Source organism: Euwallacea fornicatus, chromosome 12, assembly GCF_040115645.1.
Source record: "Euwallacea fornicatus isolate EFF26 chromosome 12, ASM4011564v1, whole genome shotgun sequence".
In the NCBI taxonomy this organism is placed as follows: Eukaryota; Metazoa; Arthropoda; class Insecta; order Coleoptera; family Curculionidae; genus Euwallacea; species Euwallacea fornicatus.
Window position 1 is genome coordinate 628,005 of NC_089552.1, and position 19,602 is coordinate 647,606.

The 19,602-nt window shown below is 39.3% G+C and overlaps 4 protein-coding genes across 11 annotated transcripts; 2 read left to right on the plus strand and 2 right to left on the minus strand.

Moving 5' to 3' along the window:
* Nucleotides 1-406: 406 nt before the first annotated feature.
* ifc (delta4-sphingolipid-FADS-like protein ifc) lies at nucleotides 407-2,391 on the minus strand. 2 transcript variants are annotated; one of them, XM_066288802.1, is made up of 6 exons: nucleotides 2,149-2,391; nucleotides 1,783-1,959; nucleotides 1,593-1,732; nucleotides 1,318-1,531; nucleotides 997-1,208; nucleotides 407-789 (listed from the first exon to the last, which is right to left on the minus strand). In XM_066288802.1, exons 1-6 carry the CDS (start codon nucleotides 2,228-2,230, stop codon nucleotides 649-651), a joined length of 966 nt encoding a protein of 321 aa, XP_066144899.1. In that variant the 5' UTR covers nucleotides 2,231-2,391; the 3' UTR covers nucleotides 407-648. The 2 variants fall into 2 exon arrangements, with proteins under 2 accessions (XP_066144899.1, XP_066144900.1); XM_066288803.1 differs by lacking the exons at nucleotides 1,593-1,732; nucleotides 1,783-1,959; nucleotides 2,149-2,391 and having other exon boundaries at nucleotides 997-1,248; nucleotides 1,318-1,443.
* Nucleotides 2,392-2,764: 373 nt separating this feature from the next.
* On the plus strand, nucleotides 2,765-7,445 carry anchor (integral membrane protein GPR155 homolog anchor). Of its 2 annotated transcripts, none has more exons than XM_066288797.1 (13): nucleotides 2,765-3,021; nucleotides 3,084-3,224; nucleotides 3,281-3,570; nucleotides 3,629-3,960; nucleotides 4,018-4,139; nucleotides 4,198-4,363; nucleotides 4,480-4,719; nucleotides 4,993-5,201; nucleotides 5,335-5,474; nucleotides 5,537-5,644; nucleotides 5,707-6,098; nucleotides 6,229-6,530; nucleotides 6,602-7,445. In XM_066288797.1, exons 2-13 carry the CDS (start codon nucleotides 3,136-3,138, stop codon nucleotides 6,792-6,794), a joined length of 2,583 nt encoding a protein of 860 aa, XP_066144894.1. In that variant the 5' UTR covers nucleotides 2,765-3,021; nucleotides 3,084-3,135; the 3' UTR covers nucleotides 6,795-7,445. The 2 variants fall into 2 exon arrangements, with proteins under 2 accessions (XP_066144894.1, XP_066144893.1); XM_066288796.1 differs by having other exon boundaries at nucleotides 2,766-2,971.
* A 118-nt stretch (nucleotides 7,446-7,563) lies between these two features.
* On the minus strand, nucleotides 7,564-11,195 carry LOC136342326 (ubiquitin carboxyl-terminal hydrolase MINDY-3 homolog). The gene is made up of 8 exons (XM_066288002.1): nucleotides 10,964-11,195; nucleotides 10,311-10,447; nucleotides 9,943-10,257; nucleotides 9,531-9,684; nucleotides 9,338-9,475; nucleotides 9,114-9,273; nucleotides 8,903-9,062; nucleotides 7,564-8,561 (listed from the first exon to the last, which is right to left on the minus strand). Exons 1-8 carry the CDS (start codon nucleotides 11,067-11,069, stop codon nucleotides 8,415-8,417), a joined length of 1,317 nt encoding a protein of 438 aa, XP_066144099.1. The 5' UTR covers nucleotides 11,070-11,195; the 3' UTR covers nucleotides 7,564-8,414.
* Nucleotides 11,196-11,678: 483 nt separating this feature from the next.
* On the plus strand, nucleotides 11,679-19,162 carry LOC136342324 (uncharacterized). Of its 6 annotated transcripts, none has more exons than XM_066287998.1 (10): nucleotides 12,075-12,184; nucleotides 13,194-13,585; nucleotides 14,694-14,992; nucleotides 15,050-15,244; nucleotides 15,295-15,570; nucleotides 15,626-15,778; nucleotides 15,828-16,025; nucleotides 16,107-16,353; nucleotides 16,464-16,626; nucleotides 16,687-19,162. In XM_066287998.1, exons 2-10 carry the CDS (start codon nucleotides 13,258-13,260, stop codon nucleotides 17,741-17,743), a joined length of 2,916 nt encoding a protein of 971 aa, XP_066144095.1. In that variant the 5' UTR covers nucleotides 12,075-12,184; nucleotides 13,194-13,257; the 3' UTR covers nucleotides 17,744-19,162. The 6 variants fall into 6 exon arrangements, with proteins under 6 accessions (XP_066144097.1, XP_066144095.1, XP_066144096.1 ...); XM_066287997.1 differs by lacking the exon at nucleotides 12,075-12,184 and adding an exon at nucleotides 12,240-12,973; XM_066288000.1 differs by lacking the exon at nucleotides 13,194-13,585 and having other exon boundaries at nucleotides 11,679-12,184.
* Nucleotides 19,163-19,602: the final 440 nt, after the last annotated feature.

Here is a 19,602-nt window from a genome sequence, read left to right on the forward strand (position 1 = left end):
TATATATATATATATATGTGCCATTGGTCTACAGACGCCAGCGCTTTAACGATCGGACCCTTGCGTAGATATTCTGATGCTAAATTCAACAACGTTCGATTCCTAATGGCCAAACGACACCGTTTGGTCTGCAACTTAGCCTGCCTTTACACGAACGTTCGTCACCACTTTTTCCACGCAGCCAACCGTGCACTTTCTAGGCTAAACTTGATCACCACCGGTTAATTTATTTAAATTCCGACTTAAACGCGACGCGACGCAAGGTGGCCCCAACACACGCCCAAAGGGCGCGACATTCTCTTTTGATTCTCCCAGAATTATTTAATGAACCACCGAAAAACGTCGTGAGGCATTATGGGTTTTTCGTGGCCTTTTGCACTTCGGAACTGGTTAAATAAAATGCGAATATTAAATAAGTATATATTATTTATGAAGGGTAATCGATCAAAGCAAATTTCGGGTAACCCCCGTTTTTCCGAGAAGAACCAAAAGACCATATCTACAATGCATTTCACTTAATATAACATTTGGCGTTAAAATACTTCCTGCAGAATTCTCGATTAAAGTGTCTAATATCGATCCGTCGTACATATCTTCGTTTACGTTAGTCTTCAAGCCCTCAAGCGTTCACAGTCACAACTTTAAAATCTACGAATCAAGGCCGCGTTTCTTTCGTTTAATTCTCGCATAAGGTCCCACGTCGGGATCCATGACGAAATCGTAGAGCACCTGGGTCCAACTTTGATGCTGCGGCAGATCATCGTAGAATTCCGGAGCGATTTTTTTCACCTGCGAAAGGGAGGTTTCGAACACGTTCCAACTCAAACCAGGTTTTTCTTTTTAGTTAATAAAGTGTGAATAAATGCATTAAAACGTGTCTTAAAACGAATCAAAGCTCTTATCTTTAGATAGATGTTGTTCGACCAGAAAAATAGATGTTAAGCCTTAAAAATGACGTAGGCCTTTATCAGCGGGGCAATAAATGATAGGCCTTACCTCGGGCAACAAGGATCCAGGAACTGCGGGAAAGTCGTGATGTTCGTTGTGGTAGCCCACATTAAATGTGATAAAGTTCAAAGGCCCATAGTAGCTATAAGTTTCATAGCCCTTTTTAAACATGTAGTGTTCGGAGATAAAGTGGCCAGCCACAGGGTGCAACCCCATAGCCATTACACTACCAAAAATTAGGTAACCCAAAATTCTCCACCCTAAAACGCCCTTACTCTGTCGAATTGAAGGACTTCAGAGCTAAAATCAGATATGTTCCTTTTATAACTAGTACAAAGTCTGATTATAGCTCTAAACCTCCTAGCATACCCAAGAAATAAACGACCAGAGCATCAAACACCAGCTGAATACCCAAATTGACAAACTCCAATGTGGTTGGTGGTTTTGGATACGTAACTAAAGGCCTAAATGAGTAAAAAAATGGCTGCAAAAGCACCCAAATAAACTTCCCAAAGGTGGTGCAAAACAGTTTTGCCTCCATATAAGTTGGTATGTCTGTATCTTTAAGTTCATCACCTTGGTACTGTAATACCCAGCATTATCGTTATTATCAATGGTACTGTGGAATGTAACGTGAAGCTCACTCTATGATGTTCCAGGTGGTACTTTTTAAAGCTAATTGATATGGGGATACCGATGGGGAGGTTTGCAAAAAATCCAAACATCTTGTTGTGCATAGGTTTGGCATGCCCAAAGGCCAAGTTATGTGAAATTTCGTGAATTGCTGAAAATATTCTGAAAGTTCGGAGCCACGATTCAGGATGCCATACTAACCTAACATTAAGGAATGGTTGATAACTCCGCCCAAACAATAAGCGACTAGTAATAATACTGGCCATGATCGATCCCTTAAAATGTACATGAGAAAGAGTTGGGCGAGCACCATTCCTGTAACAACCCATTTGAATTTGGGATCGTAGCCGAAGAGCTTCTTGATTTGAGGATATTTAGCTAGAAGGAACGGAAGTTAAAAAAAATGTTTAAGATAAAATGAAATTGGTTCGTTCTTCCAAAGCTTTGAATCACTGCATAAGTTAGGACCATACAAACAATCATTCATCAATTCTATCAATCCAGGAATTATGCATAGAAATAGCACTGAGATAATCATTTCGTGGAAAATTTCGAACTTGCCCTAACCTAAAATTATTTTCCTCCGGCTTGCGTGGGGCTCCTCCGTGTAGGACCACTCGAAATCTGTTCGCGAGACGTGTTGTCCCATGGCACTGAATTTCTAGTTAACCTGGTTTGGTTAATTAAAAAGTTAATATCGTAAATTAACAAAACGAAACAATTTCGCCAAACCCGATGCCCATTATTTTTCATTTAATGCCTATCAGTGTCAGTGATGCTGTCACACGTGACTATTTCAAATAAAAAAAAAAAACGCTATCGCATATCATATGACGTCATTAAGCTTAACCCTATTTGCTTTAATAAGGAGATTTAAGAGAGATCTTCCGAGCCAATGAGAGTCAAAAGATCATTGACAAATGTGATTCGGGTGGTTGTGAATACGATGCGTTCTTCGTACAAATACTTATTAAACCCACTTTAAAAACTTCTAACATCCAAAGGCCGCTCGAATGACGTCACGGCTTGTCAGACGAATATTGCTACGTGACCGTTGTACCTAGCCTTATACGAGTAGAACTCGATCACTCCGACAACTGTTTCCTTCTTTTGTCCGTCCATATAAACAAGACAGAGATAGTCGCGGGCTCTGAGCGTGCACGCGACAGTTGCTTAAAATTAAAATTCGCAATTAACAGCTGACTGCTAGTATTTGAAGTGTCATCCCTGAAGGGCACTTTAAATATACCCGCAAAAATTGAAAATTTCTATTTGCAATCAAAATATGACCTTTTCAACAGAAAAATCAAAAGAAGAAAAATAATCAATTATTCGTGGTAAATGTTCCAAAGAGATTCACAAAGGGAAGTTAATGAAATGCTTTTAAGAGGTTTGTAGCTACACAAAAGAAAATTCAATTGCATATTGCATGAGCTTTGGGTATTGATTTTCGCACCCACGATTTCTAAAAACGCTTTTCATCGATGGTTTCTTGTTTTCAGCATTGATGTATGATTCAGAAATATGTAGGGCTTGAAATTCCAAAATAACATTATGTTGGAGCCAGGTGCTGCTCCAACTGGAGCCGCTATTGAGAACCTCTATCCGGCTCTATTGCAATGTTTTGCAATAATTTTATGCGGGTAAATAGATCATAGTCATATCCAAGTATCCCACATTGCCATGTGTACAATTGTAGCTATGCCGCTGGACGAATGAATTTGATATCGGAAACAGAGGCAAAAGGCATGAATACCTTTGTAGGAACCTTTTCTCTGCCAGCTTTAATATTCATGTCTTTAGCTGAGCTTGATTTGACCTCAGTAAACTGGATGTTTTTGTCGTCCATCTTTTTGGCAAAAAGCATTGTCTTTTTATCGGTGATAGTTGTTACCTTGCTGGTGGGGCGACCCTTGAATCTCAGCAGAGCAGGAATATTTGCTATTTTCTGCACTCAGAGCAATGATTTTGCCATAGGCTACCCCATAGGTAATTGCTCGGCATTTGCCCTACTTACTTAACAATAATTGCCATCTTGTTGCCTCAGTGGCTGCATTATACAAAATCACCCATCCTGAGTATGCATCTTACCTCTATTTGGTTGCCCCAATCAATTTGGCAATTTTAAATCCCATTGCCTTTGTGTTGATGGAAATTTATAAGAGGCGCAGCATGGCCGATGACGAAGAAGGCTTACTGAACCAGGAAGTGGTCTCCATTAATAATAGTACAATTATGCATCAGAGGCGTTGTAAAATGATCGTGACCATCATGAGAAATATTTTTGTTAACCCGGTAGTCTTCATGACTATACTGGGGATTGCTGGGAATTATATTTTCAAACATGAAGTTCCGTCTTATCTGAGTGGTATTTTAAATGTAGGTTTCGTTAAGTTTTTGGGGTGAATTAAGTTAAATATCTTACATAATGTCTAGGTCTTAGGTTCAGCCTTTTCAGCCAGTTCTCTATTTTTATTGGGGCTCAGAATGGTTGGAAAAATTCACAAGTTGACTGGAGCTACTTTAGTAGTTCCTGGAATTTTAATTATGGTTAAACTGTAAGTTGATCGTATCGAGTAAGTGAGAGATTCCTTAAGTTTCATTTTGCAAACGCAGGATAGTTCTGCCTCTCATAACAAGGGAGGTAGTAAACGTTTTACACGCCGGCGTTAATAGCTCAGAAACACTTGACTTAAGCACTTATGGATTTTTCTATGGGACATTCCCGACTGCGCCAGGAGTTTTCGTATTTGCCACTCAATATTCGATTGACATAGACCTAGTAAGTTTACACAACCTTCGTCCTTTATCTTGATGAACTGAGTATTTTCCTGAATTTGATGAATTCCTCTGGTAGCTTCACATTGCAACGTTCTGTGCCAAAACGCATTGTTTTAGGTCGCCAGTGCAATGGTAGCTTGCACTTTCCTTAGCGCCCCGCTAATGTTTGTGTCAGCTAAAATGATCACTATCACGGCTTGTGATCCTTCGGAGTACATCAGAGAGCTCAATAGATTCACCTTAGACGTGAGCATAATTGGAATAATCGCCTGCTGTTGGATTACGTTTGTTTTCGTCTTAACGAAGAAAATCGGGAAAATTCCCCATAAAATTACTACGTGTCTCGTAGTGTCTCATGTAAGCTTCACTGATGCTATTAATACCACTAATATAGTGGAACAATCAAACAAAGTAGAGTCGAATAGTTTTTCTATGTTTTATTACTTATAACGTCTTTTTTGTGCTGAATGTATGTTATCTTAAAGGTTCCCAAAAATCTGAGTAGTTAGGGCATCTTCGTTTCCATCATTACGTTACGACGCAATTGCCGAAAACTTTACCCATTTCTGAGATTCCAATACACACGAGCGAAATCTCGGACGCTGCATTAATAATCAAATTTCTTTTCAGTTCATAAGTTGTCTAGGTGCCATTTTGTGGAACACGATCCAACAAGAATCAGAAAACAGGAACTTCATACAGTTCTCTTTATTCACGGTTGGAGTATATAGTTCGAGGCTGTGGACTGCTATATTGGCAGTGACATTGTTATTTTTGCAATGCAGAAGTCTCTGCTTCGTTATAAGGCTGCAGCCTGTTTTCTTCACTGTTGGATGGGGGTTAGTTTATAGAAATTTATTTTCTTTTCTTCTTTTTTCCTTTCTCATCTTCTTTGTAAAATTAAGTTCTCCGCGGGAACAACTTTTGTTAAGTTATGAAGTAACTAAAATCGAGTATTTTTGGCAATTTCAGGCTGCCGACAGTGCTCTGTGCGGCACTATTGATTTTCGACAAATCCTCGAATTTACCGTTCGAAAAGCGCAATCCAAACTTCGCCTACGGAGCGTCTCAGGCAGTAGTTGCTGTGTCACTGCTGGTTCTCTGTTTCATTGGTAGGCAAATGTTTGTTTGTAAGATATCGCGAAAATCCATTCATCCTTTCCATCAATTTCAGTCTCGGCTGGTTGTTTGATCCTGCACCAGCGTTACCGCCGCCGCTACACTCGATACTTAGATCTATCCAACGAAATCGCCAACGATTTCGACCCGCACATTAACAACCGTAAGAATTCACATGTACGATTGTCTTCACGACCACGCACCAACCGTTTTCTATTCGTGCAGAAGAACCTGAGCCGGGAACCTCTGCCGCAAACCCGTCTGTGTGTTGCGGCAACGACGCAAAATCGACCAAATGCAACCAAAGCTTGCCCACGATCAAAGAAGGTTGTTGCGAAGAGAGAGAAGTTACGAGTCCCGTAGTCGACATTGAGGACTTGACTCTGCTCGCCGAGAGGAGTAAATCACAGCAGAATTCGTCGGAGACGAAAACGAGCTGCGCCACGAAATTCGGTTGCAAAGGGCCGCAAAAAGAAACGTGCAGAGCTGTTGTCGGGCAGTACCAGCAATCCATAGACGAAGATCTAGAACCCATCGAGGAGGACCCAGAGTCGCACGATCCGCAGATTTTGAGACACACCGTGTTGCTCATATTGTTGCTTTGCAGCATGTTTGTGGTAAGTGATAATGTGTGAGGGAAGCTGTTCCCATATCGTCATCCTTACAAAGCGCTACTCACGCAATTATAAAAAAAAGCTATTAATGGCGCCAATGAAAATGAACTTAATCAAATAAATCTGATACCAGGGACTCTCCCTATCGATCTGGACCCTCGTAATGGAACAGATCTCCGGCATATACGTGGAACTATCTTTCCTGGACGCAATTCTGAATTTCGGACAGAGCATTCTGGTCTTCGTAATATTTGGCCTAGACGTCAAGGAAGTGGTGTTTCCGATCATTAAATTCTGGAGGAAGATTTGGTTCGGAGCTAACACCCTGAGTCTTCCCGCCTGGGACGAGTTGAGTCTCGACACCAGGCACGTTTGCGACCAGTTTGTGACTCACCACTTGAAGAATTGCAAGAGAGTCATTGCCGCCGACAAGAGGTTCGTCGACGCAGCGTCCCCTTGCAGTAGGATTCGCTCAGGGTCATACTTAACATTTTGGTTTTTGACAGGTGGCGGTTCAAAACGTACCGAAATGTTTTCACCGGCGTTCAATTCATAAATTGGTTGATCGATGTTGGTTTGGCAAGGGACAGAGTGGAGGCCGTTAACTATGCCAGGCACCTAATCGAGGGCAAAGTTTTAAAGCACATCAATGGAGTATATCATTTTTACGACAGAAGTTTGTTGTATACTTTCGTGTGATCACGTTTCTAAATGTTTAAGCTCAAAAGTTGATTAGTTTTAGTTCCTTTAGCTCTATTTAATCGAAAGTATATATTTTATTACTAGTTTTTTGCGGTGACAGTAGCTTTTTTATGTAGCTAATTAATTTATCGAATACATTTTGTTCAAGTGGATAATAGTACGTTATCCATGCACAGTGATAGAAAGTGATAATGGGTTTCACCACGGTTGCACCAAAGAGTGTAGTTGATTTTCTATAATTTAATTGACAACAAGTTCCTTGTTCCAAGTATTAATTGCCGAGTTTTAATTAGTAATAATTCATTTAGACGTTTTAGAATAAGTTGGTCTAGACTTTACCTCATAATGTTATCTCCATAGGTACCTATAATACGTATAAGTACATTCTATTTGTTAAATAGCTAATGTAAAAACAGTGAACTACGAGGAGGTTGATCATCGTCAGTACAACATCAACTTTACCTGTCTGTACTGTCGCGTACAATGCTTGTAATCTCTTTCACTTCGATTATATAAACCATCTTATCAACGAATTGGCGATGTCTCTAAATATTATATAGGTATTATAAAAATGGTGATTCGGAAGTCTGATATCAAGGACAATAGGCAAGCCTATAACTGTTACGAATAAAAGTTTCAGCATTGCAATACCGTCGTTTTCTTATCACCTTTATAACCATAAACTCATCTTAGTGTGGGACGGTCACGACTTAAATGTACCTCTATCTCTACCTTAAATGTCACTACGAAAAGAAAACAGCAGTGATTGAAACAGAATAATCATATGTATTTATTACAAAACATAGAAAGCTTAAACTACACTTTTATCGGAAAAAAATTATACAAGCGTTGAATGGGCAACTGAACTGCCGTTTAAATAGAAAGATTTTTGCCTATTTCGGAAATGCACATAATAATACTTAATTGCTGCTGCAGTTTCTGGGAAATTCTATACGTTTATTGCAGTCTGGCGGCTATAAATTTGAAATTATCGCTTAAAACAATATGCAAAATTCGAAATATCACTGTGACAGTACTAAAAAATATCAACTTTTCCAAGGCATTTTTTTACTGCACGAAAAACGCTACGGCCTAAAAATATCAACGATAATGTTTTTTATGCTTTAAGCTCCGCCTGCACGAGTCAAACATGGTTTGAAGTGTTCCGCATACTCTTTTAATCCGAACGAGGACAAAATTGGCACAATTTGGGGGATAATTTTATTCGTTTATAAGATGGTAATAATTACTCCATTAGCACTTACCTCTAAATAATTTCAACAAAACCAGCAAATTTGGTGTTCGACACCTTTAACGCTACTGATGTTTTACGACCAAAGGTCTTCAATAATAAAGCAAAGTATTGTAACAAATATCTATCACAACGTGTGCCTTAAAAGGAAAATTGCCCAGTTGGAGAATGGGTTGTACATACGTAAACATGTTCATTACACGGATAAAATGAAGCGTAATTTCGTTTTTACCGAATATTTGTGTTGTTTAACACTGGGAGAACCAAAAAACCTTATTCAGCACACACGTCTTTGTCAAACGAAGTTACTAAACTTATATGAATATATAAAAAATAAGTTAATGGAAACGAATAGTGAATATTACTTAATTTAAAGAGGGAGTGGTTGCATCGTACCAATTCACTTCTATATTAGGCCACTTCGTCTGGAGGACCGTCAACATGTGATTCGACTCACAAACTGATTTGATGTCTGATTCCAGTAGGATCGCCGCACCGATATGATACTGGACCTAAATAATTGGATCGCTCTTTATGATTTTAGATGTAGGGATGAGAGTTGGTTATAGGAACGTTTTTTCCCTTTGTTTCCCTTTATTGCGCCGCAGAAACACGCAAATTGACATATATGCTCTAGCAATTGCCGAAGGAGAAACTGAGCGTCTCTACTGAAACGTGACGAATTTCGACAAAGTGAAAAAAGGACGAGTGCACTTTACTAACAAAACTGGCGTAAAAATCCAAAACTGAGTGGAGACAGTTTTATAAGAAAACGGAAAATACGTTGGCATTCAATTACCGAATGACGTTTTTCTTTCCTTTCATTAGGACATTAATAGAATACTCAACTTACTTGTCCGTTAACGTTACTCTGCGCCAGTCCATTGTAATGCACCATAGTGAACATATCAGGTGTCGAAGATTCCTCTTTCGGAAAAAACTCCTCCATAAATGCATTCAACAGAATTATCCCTAATGACTCACTATCTAATTTCTTTTTCATAATATTTACGCTAAAATTCGTACTGGTGAGCACAAACCCCCGCCATAGAAGTAATACCTACTATTCCACCTCACTAACTAAATCTAAGGCCTGTAGAACCTCTTGAAGCTTGTCCGTGCTAATGAAATTGTTCCCATCGGGATCAAAGCTTTTGAACACCCTACGAGCTTGTTCGCTTTTGGTTTCGGGGCTCACCAGCCTGCGTTCATCGCTAAACAATACTAAAAACGCCGAAACCGACGTTCCCCGCTTACAAAAATGTTGACATAACGAGGTAATATTCACCTGTTAAATGAGTGTCTGAGCCCACCACCCAAACGGGGTTAATTGGATTTTTATAGAAGGAACCTACTGTGCAGTATCTATGATATTCCATGATAGTGATGAAACCTACTTCACTTTGTTTCTCTATGCCCTTTAGTTCTGAAATTTTAACTCAAAATAGAGTCACATTTCAAAGGCATTGAAAAAGCATTACTTAGGCCTGCAACATCTTGAAAATGGTCCCAAACGTATGTAGTAGCCCTTCCCGTTATCATAAGATTAATCAATGACTGACTTCCGTATCCGTAAGTTTCATCTATTAAAGGCTCTAGTGAATCACCACATTCTGATTTAACATGCTGTAAACCCTAAGAAATTTGGATATTTAATGCCAAAAAACATTTTAAACTGACTTTTCAAATGTTTCAATAACTATTAGTTGGACAACTGAGGTATCAAAAGTAGCAAAAAAATAATCTAACCCTTCATTTTCTGGTGGATACACAGTAAAGGTACTTACAAGGGGATGGTTTCCCCCATTTCCACTCATAATTGCAAAGACATTGAACATCTCTGATATGTTATACCGCTTTCTTTCATCTCCAGATTTTAGCTGTGATACTTACCCTAGATAATATCACAGAATATAAAAACAACAACAATCCAAATCTCCTTTTTAAAGTTGCCTTGTGTTCAAAATAATATTTTTTAACATCCTCCAAAGAGGAAAATGTTAGAACACCCAACTCCTCGTGAAATCTCAAAGGATCCAAGTCATTCTGTGCTTCTGGAAGATTCTCATTGTCATCGCCCTGCACTTTGACTTCAGGCTCAACAGTGTGGCTTTGCATGTGCACAATGCAAAAGTTGTCACTGTTGCATTGGCCTAATATTTCGCACAAAGCATCCACGAGGATCTTACTTTGCAGCTCTGCATCAACCTGAATTATGAATTGTAGTGATAAGAATGAATTCTACAGTGATAGAAAGTTACTTTTTCTCTAAAACTTAGATCTCTATATTCCAACAACAAGCTTTTAATTATGAATGCTTGCACTGGGGCTATAATGGCACAAGGGCCTCCATCCGATTGCTCCAATGCGCTCTTTTCTTTGGTGCTGAAGTAAAATCCTGGAACAAGCATTGTTTTTTTTTTTTTTTTGGAAAAGCATATCAAATATTGCTTAATAAGGAATGTCTTTTTTTTTATGCCGTTAAATGGCACTAGATAGTTTTGTTTTTTGTAGTAGACCTATAGTATTTTTTTCTGCATTTAACTCTGTACTCTGTATATAATTTCTGTTTTTTTATGGTTTCCTCCGTTCCACAACAATTAATCCCTACTGGTATACAAATTGTTCCCCAAAGTTAAAAAAATAATAATAATCGGCCTTGGACCTACAGAACGTGTTTATCAAGAGGTATATCAGTGCCAATTCAAAGTAGATATCGCAAAAGTGGCCCCCATTTATTAGCGCCTAGGTTGTGACCTAGGTAGGCCTAAATGCATTGTAATTATAGAAAATTTGCATTTCATAGTATTGACTGATTAGCACAGATGAGCTTACATAATCGATAAACCAAGAAAACATAAACTTTCACTTTTAAAATCAAAATTTAACACTAGAACTCACAAAAAGCTTTTACCTTGGGACCATCGGCGAAAAATGTCCTGTTTGATCTCGGCACCCCATAAAAGAGACCGTAATCCGAGTAATTCCTGCTCAACTGGAGAAGGCAAGTTTTCAGCCATTTTTGGCGAAAATTAGCCCCAGTGGCACCCCTTTGAGCCTTTTTTGGTCAAAAAATAGACAGAAAAAAATCTCTCTGAGAATCAGTAGATTTCGAGGTTAGAAAAAAGTTGGAAATAAAGAGGACGAATGTTAACGCCCACGGCTGCCAATTTGGTCGGGGACAGTTTCTCTCTTTATCAATTCACGGGGTGTGCGACGGAGAGAGAACGATTTTAAAGAAAACTGATGTAATTTGAAGAAAAGTTAAAAGGAGTTTCTATTTTTCTAGTGACACAACTGTGGAAAATTTAAAATATGGCGATAACACGGGTGACATTTAATATAATTAACAATAATAAAAGGAAATCACAAATTAACGAAGGATAGGAAAGTATGAATTATTAAAAGCAGCAATAATTCTTAAAATAGGCTGTACTTTCGTCCAATCAAAATGCATTTACTGCGTGAACAAAGCGTTCAAAGTTGCTGCTGGTTTGTCAAGTTGTCCATCTCAGCCAATCAAAAAACCAAAACTTGAGTTGAATCGTCTATTTACCTATTTCCTTACTCTATTCAAAAGAGAGAAAGAGAAACGAATATACATGAATGGTACTAAACTTTTTGGAAGCGCTGGGTAAAGCACTGATTACTGAATGCATTTTTATCGCCGAACACGTAACACACAGAATTGTTTTGGTGAATAAGTAATTAATTTCAGTAAATATTACGTGTAATTACCTTTTTTTTTAAATTGTGTATGAGACCTTCTTGTTTCTTTTAATATGATGTTTGATAAAAATATCAAGATTTCCCTATAGTGTCCCAGTGCTAAACAAAATGGCTGCCGAACTATTACCCAGAAAATCGAGGAAATGCAACTTTTCTCGACGAGAACTAGACATTCTCGTCTCCTGCGTGTTGGAAAACTACGACGTTCTGTACGGGGAAATGTACAACAGCTATCTGAGTAGAGAAATCAGAAGTCAGGCCTGGAAAGAGATATTAGACCAAGTGAATCGAGTCTCACAAGAACGACGTACTTTGTCTGAAATTAAAAATAAATGGAAGAAGTATCAGAGCGAGAGCAGAATGACGGAAAGTTCTGATGGCAATATTATCTACTTAAATGAGGAAGGTGAGAATATTTTACTTGCAATTTCTAGTCCTGAGATCCAGTTTCTATTGATTACGGTTTTTGTCAATTCATTTACAACCTTTGCGGGAATGGAATTCCATTTTGAGAACTTCTGTACAACCTTCTTGGTTCTGGGACTATAAGAGTGCAATACAACTAGCTCTGACTACACGTATCCTACTCCCATTTCTTCCCGAGTTCTCGATTTATAGTGAAATTGAAAGAAATCTGAGTTCGGAGCTTCGTGTTTTAGTTTGATAATGTTCAGGATTCATCAATTTTATTTTAGCTTCTTGTGTAATACAGGGTGTTTGGCGAACAAGGAGGTCCGCGTGCCGGGCGTTCTCAGTACACCCCATGAAAAAACTCTCGTGCAATAGAACTCCCTGTGACAGTGACAGTGACGGAACGGCAAAATATAACTTTTATAAAAAAGTAAACAAATACAAAAATCAAATTAAAACTAACAAAAACGCTCTAAAACACGTAATTAGAAGTGATGTTACAATTCCCAAAAGTATAAGTTACAAAGATTAGCGAAGTTACGTCTGGTAACGCTAATCTTTCAAAACTACTCCCGATTTTATTTAGAAAAAAGGCAAAAAGAGATCAAATTTATTGATAAGCTGAGATTACAGTGTTTTTAGAAGTTGAGTGCTTCGTGAACCAGGACTGTTCCGACTCGTCATCCCTATCTCATTTAAATTGTTACCAAAAAAAAACGACTCCCTCATAAATTGGAATTCATAGATCGAAGTAATGGGTGCCTAAGTTTACAGAGGATTTCAGGTATTAAATATAGGTACCTAAACCACAATTAGATTTATCTTCAATGTTAGAGCTGCACGCTTGATTTCTTATACATCTGTGTGAGATACCAAAGACACATTTGCGGTCTTTGTCGGCATCTGCATAAGCTACAACTTTAACATGACCCTGCATGTTGGTCTTCTCCACTGTCTAGTCAAGGCACATAAGTTCATTGAGCTGATTTTGATTCCATTTCAAGAACATCATTAGAAGCTCACTACTGACCAGTGAAAGCTAAATTGATAACAGAGTGAAAAGTAAAAATGAAAAGCAAGAAAGTGGTACGAAATTTGCCAAATCCTGTGGCCAGGGGCTTTCCACCTACATACGATCCTTCATTCAAAAGACTAGTAGTGCTGTATGCAGAGCAGAAAAGTAATTGTGATGCTAGGAAACGTTATGGCATCAGTGTGGAGACAATCAGAAGGTGGAGACGACTGAAAGATGAGATTATGGAGCAAGCACAGCAGTGCATTAGAAGGTCACAGAGACATGCAGCTGGGCAAGAAAACTTAAGTGATTCTTCTTGGCAGAGAGAGTGTGAGGGTAATTCGAGTAAGGAAGAGAATGAGTTACCATCATTTGACTTAGGTACTGTTGTGTAGCTCAGAATTGGAGTTTTTACTTTTATTATTTACCTATCTACCTAACATGTCAACTGCCATGCCAATGAAGCAAATATTCACTTGTGTTATGCATTGGTATGTTATGCAGTGTCTGAATCTCGATGAAGCCTTACATAAAATTCCTATCTAACAAGTTGTATTTTTCACTGTAGGACTACTATTTTTAGTGTTTTTTTTTTAACAACCTGTATTGTATTGAATCTCTCGTTCCTGGTGTAAATAGTTACTTCAAATATGGTTCTTACAACTATGCTATTTTATAGAACATACAAAGGTTAATTAGAGATTCCCAGGACTTAACAATACAAACTTACGCGTTCATCCTCCGTGGTGAACATGAAGGTCAACGATAATAAGAGAAGCAGAATTATAAGCAAAGTCCATCGCATCAATAATATTCAGAATCGGGTTACTTTGAACTTATTGTCAGCGCGAGGGAGTCTGCAACCTTGGGAGCTTCTCATACCGGCACGGCCGAAACGATCGACACACCGCTGGACACGTGGAAACCCGCCTGAACTCTTGCCGAGTCGACCAGTAACCACACAGGCATGGGTGGAAGGCAACCGCCTTGCATGGACGAAATTGACAGCATCGAGAAGTGCATTGTTATTTTGAGACTCGTAAAGCTCAGAATAACCATCAAGCAATCGAATTATTAATTAAACGAGATTACTAATAATATTTAAAATAATTATTGAGAATGATCATCTTTCATAATATGTGTACGTGACATCGATACCTGATGTTAGTGGCTACATTCGCCAATTTGTGGACAAAAAAGCGTGTCTGCCATTCCTGTATCGAATAAACTGGACCGTTTTAATACACATAAAATACAAGTTTTAATAATCATTCGCAGGTCCTCGAAATTCACTATCAATAAATTTTCTGACTTTGCAAACATACTGTCAGATACCAATAAGTTCTGTAAATAGCCATACAGAACATTTATATGTTACTCGGTGTGTACCAGCCTATGTTTAGCCCAGAATTTTTTATTCTTGTGGCAGTTAACATGTTAGAACTCTATTGTGAATCATCAACATTAAATAACATAATTTTTATTACAGACTCCATGCCATTGCAACAAAGACTGTCTCAAAACCTCAAAGACATACCTTCCACGTCCCATTCAAACATTTCTCCCTTGCACAGTTTACCATTGTCTCCAACAAAATTAAAAGTGACTCGTCAAGGAAAATCAGTAGGTCCTCCGAATCCCGTTCCTACCTCTGTTCCGTCGCAAATCTGCCTCAAGTGGAATAGTCATCATGCGAATATGCAATCCGCGTTTCCGAGTCTGCTAACGAGGGAACAGTACGTAGATGTGACATTAGTCTCTGAAGGGAAGACATTAAAGTGCCACAGGGTAGGGCCAACTCAAAAGAATTTGTTGATTCTTAGAGGTCACCTAAAGCTTTTTTAGATGATTTTATCGTCCTGCAGTTCGTATTTTGAGGAAATTCTAAATGGGATTATGCCTTTCCAACATCCGGTTTTATTCATGAAAGATATCCCGTTCTGGGCCCTGAAAGCTTTGTGTGATTTTATGTACGCAGGAGAGGTACATATCGGGCAGGACAAGTTGGCCGATCTTTTAGCTGCTGCTAATTCTTTAAAGGTACTCATCAACGTTTATGCGTGTGGCTAAAGTTCATAAGTGTTTTTTAGATTAAGGGGTTAGCTACCTCGATACAGAAAAACGCGGACAGTGCAACTGCAATGCCAGAAATTAAAAGAGAAATAAACGTCACACCTCCTCCTCGAAGCCTGGAAAGGGTGATTAAGTTTGAAAAAGATGATTGTTTTTTTACTACCGAGAAAAGTGAATTAATAAGGGTTGTGAAGAGAAAGGATGATCGGAGATATTCACCAAGAAACGCACCCATTGCCAAGGACAAAGATAAAGTTGACGAATATCTAAAGTCATCAGTTTCCAATAAAGCAGTAACGAAATGTTGTGGTTTGGTGAGGGAATTTGTTATAAAATAGCGTTTTTCAGGTGGCTATTGGCTCCAAGGTAACTGTAAGAAAGATTGATAAAGCTATTCAGAAGCCTTTAACTGCAAGAAATTCTTATCCTTTGAAAAAGGCTACTGAAACTAACAGCAGGACAAATAGGCAAAAATGGGATTCTATGTCCTCGAAGGAGACGGTACTACCGTTTTATTCTTAGGCATTTTTTTAGTTTTTGTTGCTTCCAGACTAAGGAGGTACACCTAAGAAAGGACAATATCAGCGATCCCCTCGACTTGCTACAGCCGGTGTACGAAGAAATTGCCAAAGACATAGAACCAGCTGGTTTGAGTCCTGCTAAATTGAAGGATAAACAGGGCTGTTTTTCTATGAGGAGAAATCTAGCCAAGAGAGTCAAAAAGAGAAAACACACCGAAGAAAGAGAAGTAAGTAACGACGAATAGGTTCAACTAACGAGCACGAACCATTTACCGTAAATATTAACCACTTGTTCTCGTAAATTTTAGTCTCCACCTTCCCAGTATTTATCACGGAAGGGCACCAGGTCCCGTCCTAACGTGAAAATTCCCAAATTCTTCGACTCTCATTACGAGGAAAGGGCCCAACATACCACCGAAGCCACCATAGTCAGAGAGCCGCACACAAATCATAATGACCCACTGATTGAAGTCGCTGAAATCAAAGCTGAGCCGCTGGACGTGGAGGAAGCAGCCATCGAAATGGAGGAGAACCTTGATAACTATATAGATCATGGTACATTGTCTAAAGTCATAATTATTTTTATACATGAAAAGAGTTCTTGTAAATATCTAAGTGTTGTGTGTTATGATTATTATATGAACATAATATCATATCTATTTTAGACCCCGAAATGGTGTCGCAGGAAGGCGAAGAAATCATCGGCAACTACGACAGCCCTCTAGTAAACTTTAGCGGCGAGCCAAAAGCAAACACACCTGACATGTTCAAAAAAAACCGTCAACCTTTGATTATCAACATTCACACGGTATCGGAGACGGACGAAAGGTATAGACCAATTTAAATCTAAAATTAGCGACCCTCCCATATTACCGATCACAATTTTAGGTTACTGGGCAAAGTGAAAATCGTGGACATAGCCCAAATCAGCAGCACCACCCGTGGCGACGAAGAAACGATAATTGGAGATGACAATTTCGAAGCCATTGATACGGCCCCGGGAACCGAAACCTCTCAAATTGTAATTAGTAACGTTCAAAGTATGGCAGAAGTTGTCGATGACTCCGTTCCAATTAAGGAACACGAAGATGCAATTCCATCCGACAGAGAAGGAGAAAATGCAACTGATCCTTTGGCTGCGCAAGAGTCGGAAACGGAGGGAGCCCAAGATCAAGGGGTGTCCAGCCTGGGCAGTTCGGAGACAAAAATCGAAATGGGGCGTATAAATAGCCAGGATGAAATAACTGTTGGTTGTGGCAACGAGGGAAACGTCCTGGATAGTGAAAGGCAGGAAAATGTGACAAATACCTTCGAAGAAAATCGTATGGATGTAGTGGATTTACATCAAGAAGTGGCTGATAGCACCAGCGCTGCGACTAAAGGAAGAGGGGAAGAAACCACCTGTGAAGGAACTCAAGATCACCCAAATACAAATCGAATGTTATCAGCTGAAAACGTAACTCAACAATTTCTAGGGACGTTCGAAGGCTTTTCGGAATCTTCAGAACCTACGGAAAGTCGGGAATATATATGTCATGATAATCAGCAAACTTCACGGGGCAATTTTCACTTTGAGGAAGAAGTGGCTTCCACCTCTGCCGACACTACCACATGCAACAACTCCGCCATGTACAAAGTTGAAGAGTTCACAAAAGGCGAAGAATTTGAACATCTAAGCAGCTCACATTTTAAGCTGTACAACTTTGAATCCAACGACCTGAGCGGCTTTAATAGGGGCTTAGAAAACATGGAGGAGGAGTCTGCATATATAGGGTTAACTGAAGTAACTGAGGAGCCCGATGTACTTTCGGGCTTTGAAGGGGATGATGTTGTAATGAAAGATGCGGCTGATAGTCCGAACATAGCCAATTATGACTCAGAACAGACGTTGGAAAAGATAGTGAACGATTTGAATGAGACTTTGTACGATATGGGTTCGAAGTGAGTGAATGAGCGTGACGAATAAACATTATTTCTCTTTGGAAAACCATGACTTTTGATCTGTGAAGTAACCTGAAAGTGTTTAAATGTGACTTCGGCTTAATTCGCGTTTAGGGATTGAAAACAAATTGGCTTTTAGGTGTTTAAAATGTTTCGAAATTAAGTAGAAAGTTCTTTTTACGGAACTACTTAGTCAGTAGAAAGGGATGTCTGACCAGGTCGCAGAGAAGTTGAATTAAAGCAGAGCTAGCATAAATCTCAATTTTAAGCCGACAATGTTTACTTGACGACATTAATATAAGAACCAGCGATTAATAGGGGAACTGTGGAGAATAATTTATGTCTTTGATCATATCGCTCCATTACAATGTTCATATCATTTCACCATCAACCACGTGAGAAGTAATTATTAATCATCGCACACGTATTCAAATATACCAGTCCTTGATTAAGCTACGGTTGCGTGTTAGATAAGGAGGAATAAATTCTTGCATTAGCGATCTCCAAGAGCAATTGGCACCAGGTCAAGTACGTTCTTTTTTTATGTAAATAATTCCTCCTGTTTTGCCTGAACTGTTCTGTGACGAGACAAATAGCCAGTAACGGTGAACTTCTACGAGAACACGACCTTTTCGGGAAATAATGATTTAAATCGGTTTGGTTCCGATCAGATGATTTTCAACCAGTCGCATTGATCTCCGAAGACAACCGGCCAAATAGATCTTAAAGGCGGTACACCCTTGACATTTCGTGAAATGGTTTTGCTGATCCAGCCGAACCTCCGATCATGCTTCAAAGTAAACGCGATGTACACGGGGGTCAGGACTGCACGTCGTGCAATTATGCAGTATCGATTCGAGCGGCCTTGCTATGTTGCTCATAGTTCGGCTATGTGATTCACAAATGACAGGTTCAGTCTCATTTCTGTAGGCCCCAATTTGAGATAGGTGTAAAAGTATACGGTTGACCCACGCTGAAGGTATCGCTTGCGGTCGTTTTCTCAGAGTCTTTCTCTTCTGATGTTAGAGTTACGTCACTTCTACTTAGTAGATTTCGAGGACGGTGTAGATTATAGTTGACATTATTAGCGCATGACAGCCGCCATTGACTGAGGTTGTAGCCGAGGCGGTCGCTCGGTTACACGACGCACAGAGTTGACTCCGTTGGAGGATCGGAGGTTGACGAAAACATCCCTCATACATCATATGAATTACTTATATATGATAATCTACCTAATCCTATTTTTAATTTTTGTTACTGTGATTTTACTATTGTTTTTGTTTGAAACTTCAATAGTCGCGTTTTTAAATATATAAAAACGCTTAGTAGTATGTACTTTGCCAAATTTAGTGGATAAATACATATATTGGTATCTACTGCAGATTCGAAAGAAACACACAATAAAAATGATTCTAAAGTAGAACATGCCCCTTTTAATTCATTTTTGATGGATTTAATATGTATTTCTATGACCACGGACGAAAAAAAAAGTATAATCGGGCGCCCCTTTTCGTGCTAAGCCCTCCTCTCTAACATCACCTCATTACATGCACTTTAACGTCATCAATTAACCCAGCGATACACACAATTCCTCCACGTACCTATCCGCTCCCCTTGGGCATAAAAAACACGAGGAGATGGGGAGGGTCCCGAGGGTCATCGTCAACGGAATAACGGGACGGGAAACAGGAAACAGACATTTTGCCAAGTCAATCTCCTGCCGTTCCCAAATTCAATTCTGGATTCCTTTTAGTGAAATCGTACGAATGCTCTCGTCCCTCCGGATACGCCGTATCCAGTTCCCGTGTACCTAGGCCGACGTTTTCCTCCCTGGATGATTGGGGGGTTACGAAGGGTCGGCTC

Coding starts and splice junctions, on each gene's coding strand:
- ifc (XM_066288802.1), bottom strand. CDS start 2,230: ATGGGACAACACGTCTCGCGAACAGATTTCGAGTGGTCCTACACGGAG. Junction 1,960..2,148: donor CCGGAGGAAAATAATTTTAG/GTTAGGGCAAGT, acceptor CGTTCCTTCTAG/CTAAATATCCTCAAATCAAG. Junction 1,532..1,592: donor ACCACCTGGAACATCATAGA/GTGAGCTTCACG, acceptor TGGGTATTACAG/TACCAAGGTGATGAACTTAA.
- anchor (XM_066288797.1), top strand. CDS start 3,136: ATGTTGGAGCCAGGTGCTGCTCCAACTGGAGCCGCTATTGAGAACCTC. Junction 3,225..3,280: donor TTTGCAATAATTTTATGCGG/GTAAATAGATCA, acceptor GTACAATTGTAG/CTATGCCGCTGGACGAATGA. Junction 4,720..4,992: donor CGTGTCTCGTAGTGTCTCAT/GTAAGCTTCACT, acceptor ATTTCTTTTCAG/TTCATAAGTTGTCTAGGTGC.
- LOC136342326 (XM_066288002.1), bottom strand. CDS start 11,069: ATGGCTGAAAACTTGCCTTCTCCAGTTGAGCAGGAATTACTCGGATTA. Junction 10,258..10,310: donor ATCTAAGTTTTAGAGAAAAA/GTAACTTTCTAT, acceptor TTCATAATTCAG/GTTGATGCAGAGCTGCAAAG. Junction 9,274..9,337: donor CTCAGACACTCATTTAACAG/GTGAATATTACC, acceptor CGGCGTTTTTAG/TATTGTTTAGCGATGAACGC.
- LOC136342324 (XM_066287998.1), top strand. CDS start 13,258: ATGAAAAGCAAGAAAGTGGTACGAAATTTGCCAAATCCTGTGGCCAGG. Junction 13,586..14,693: donor GTTACCATCATTTGACTTAG/GTACTGTTGTGT, acceptor TTTTTATTACAG/ACTCCATGCCATTGCAACAA. Junction 15,571..15,625: donor CATCAGTTTCCAATAAAGCA/GTAACGAAATGT, acceptor AGCGTTTTTCAG/GTGGCTATTGGCTCCAAGGT.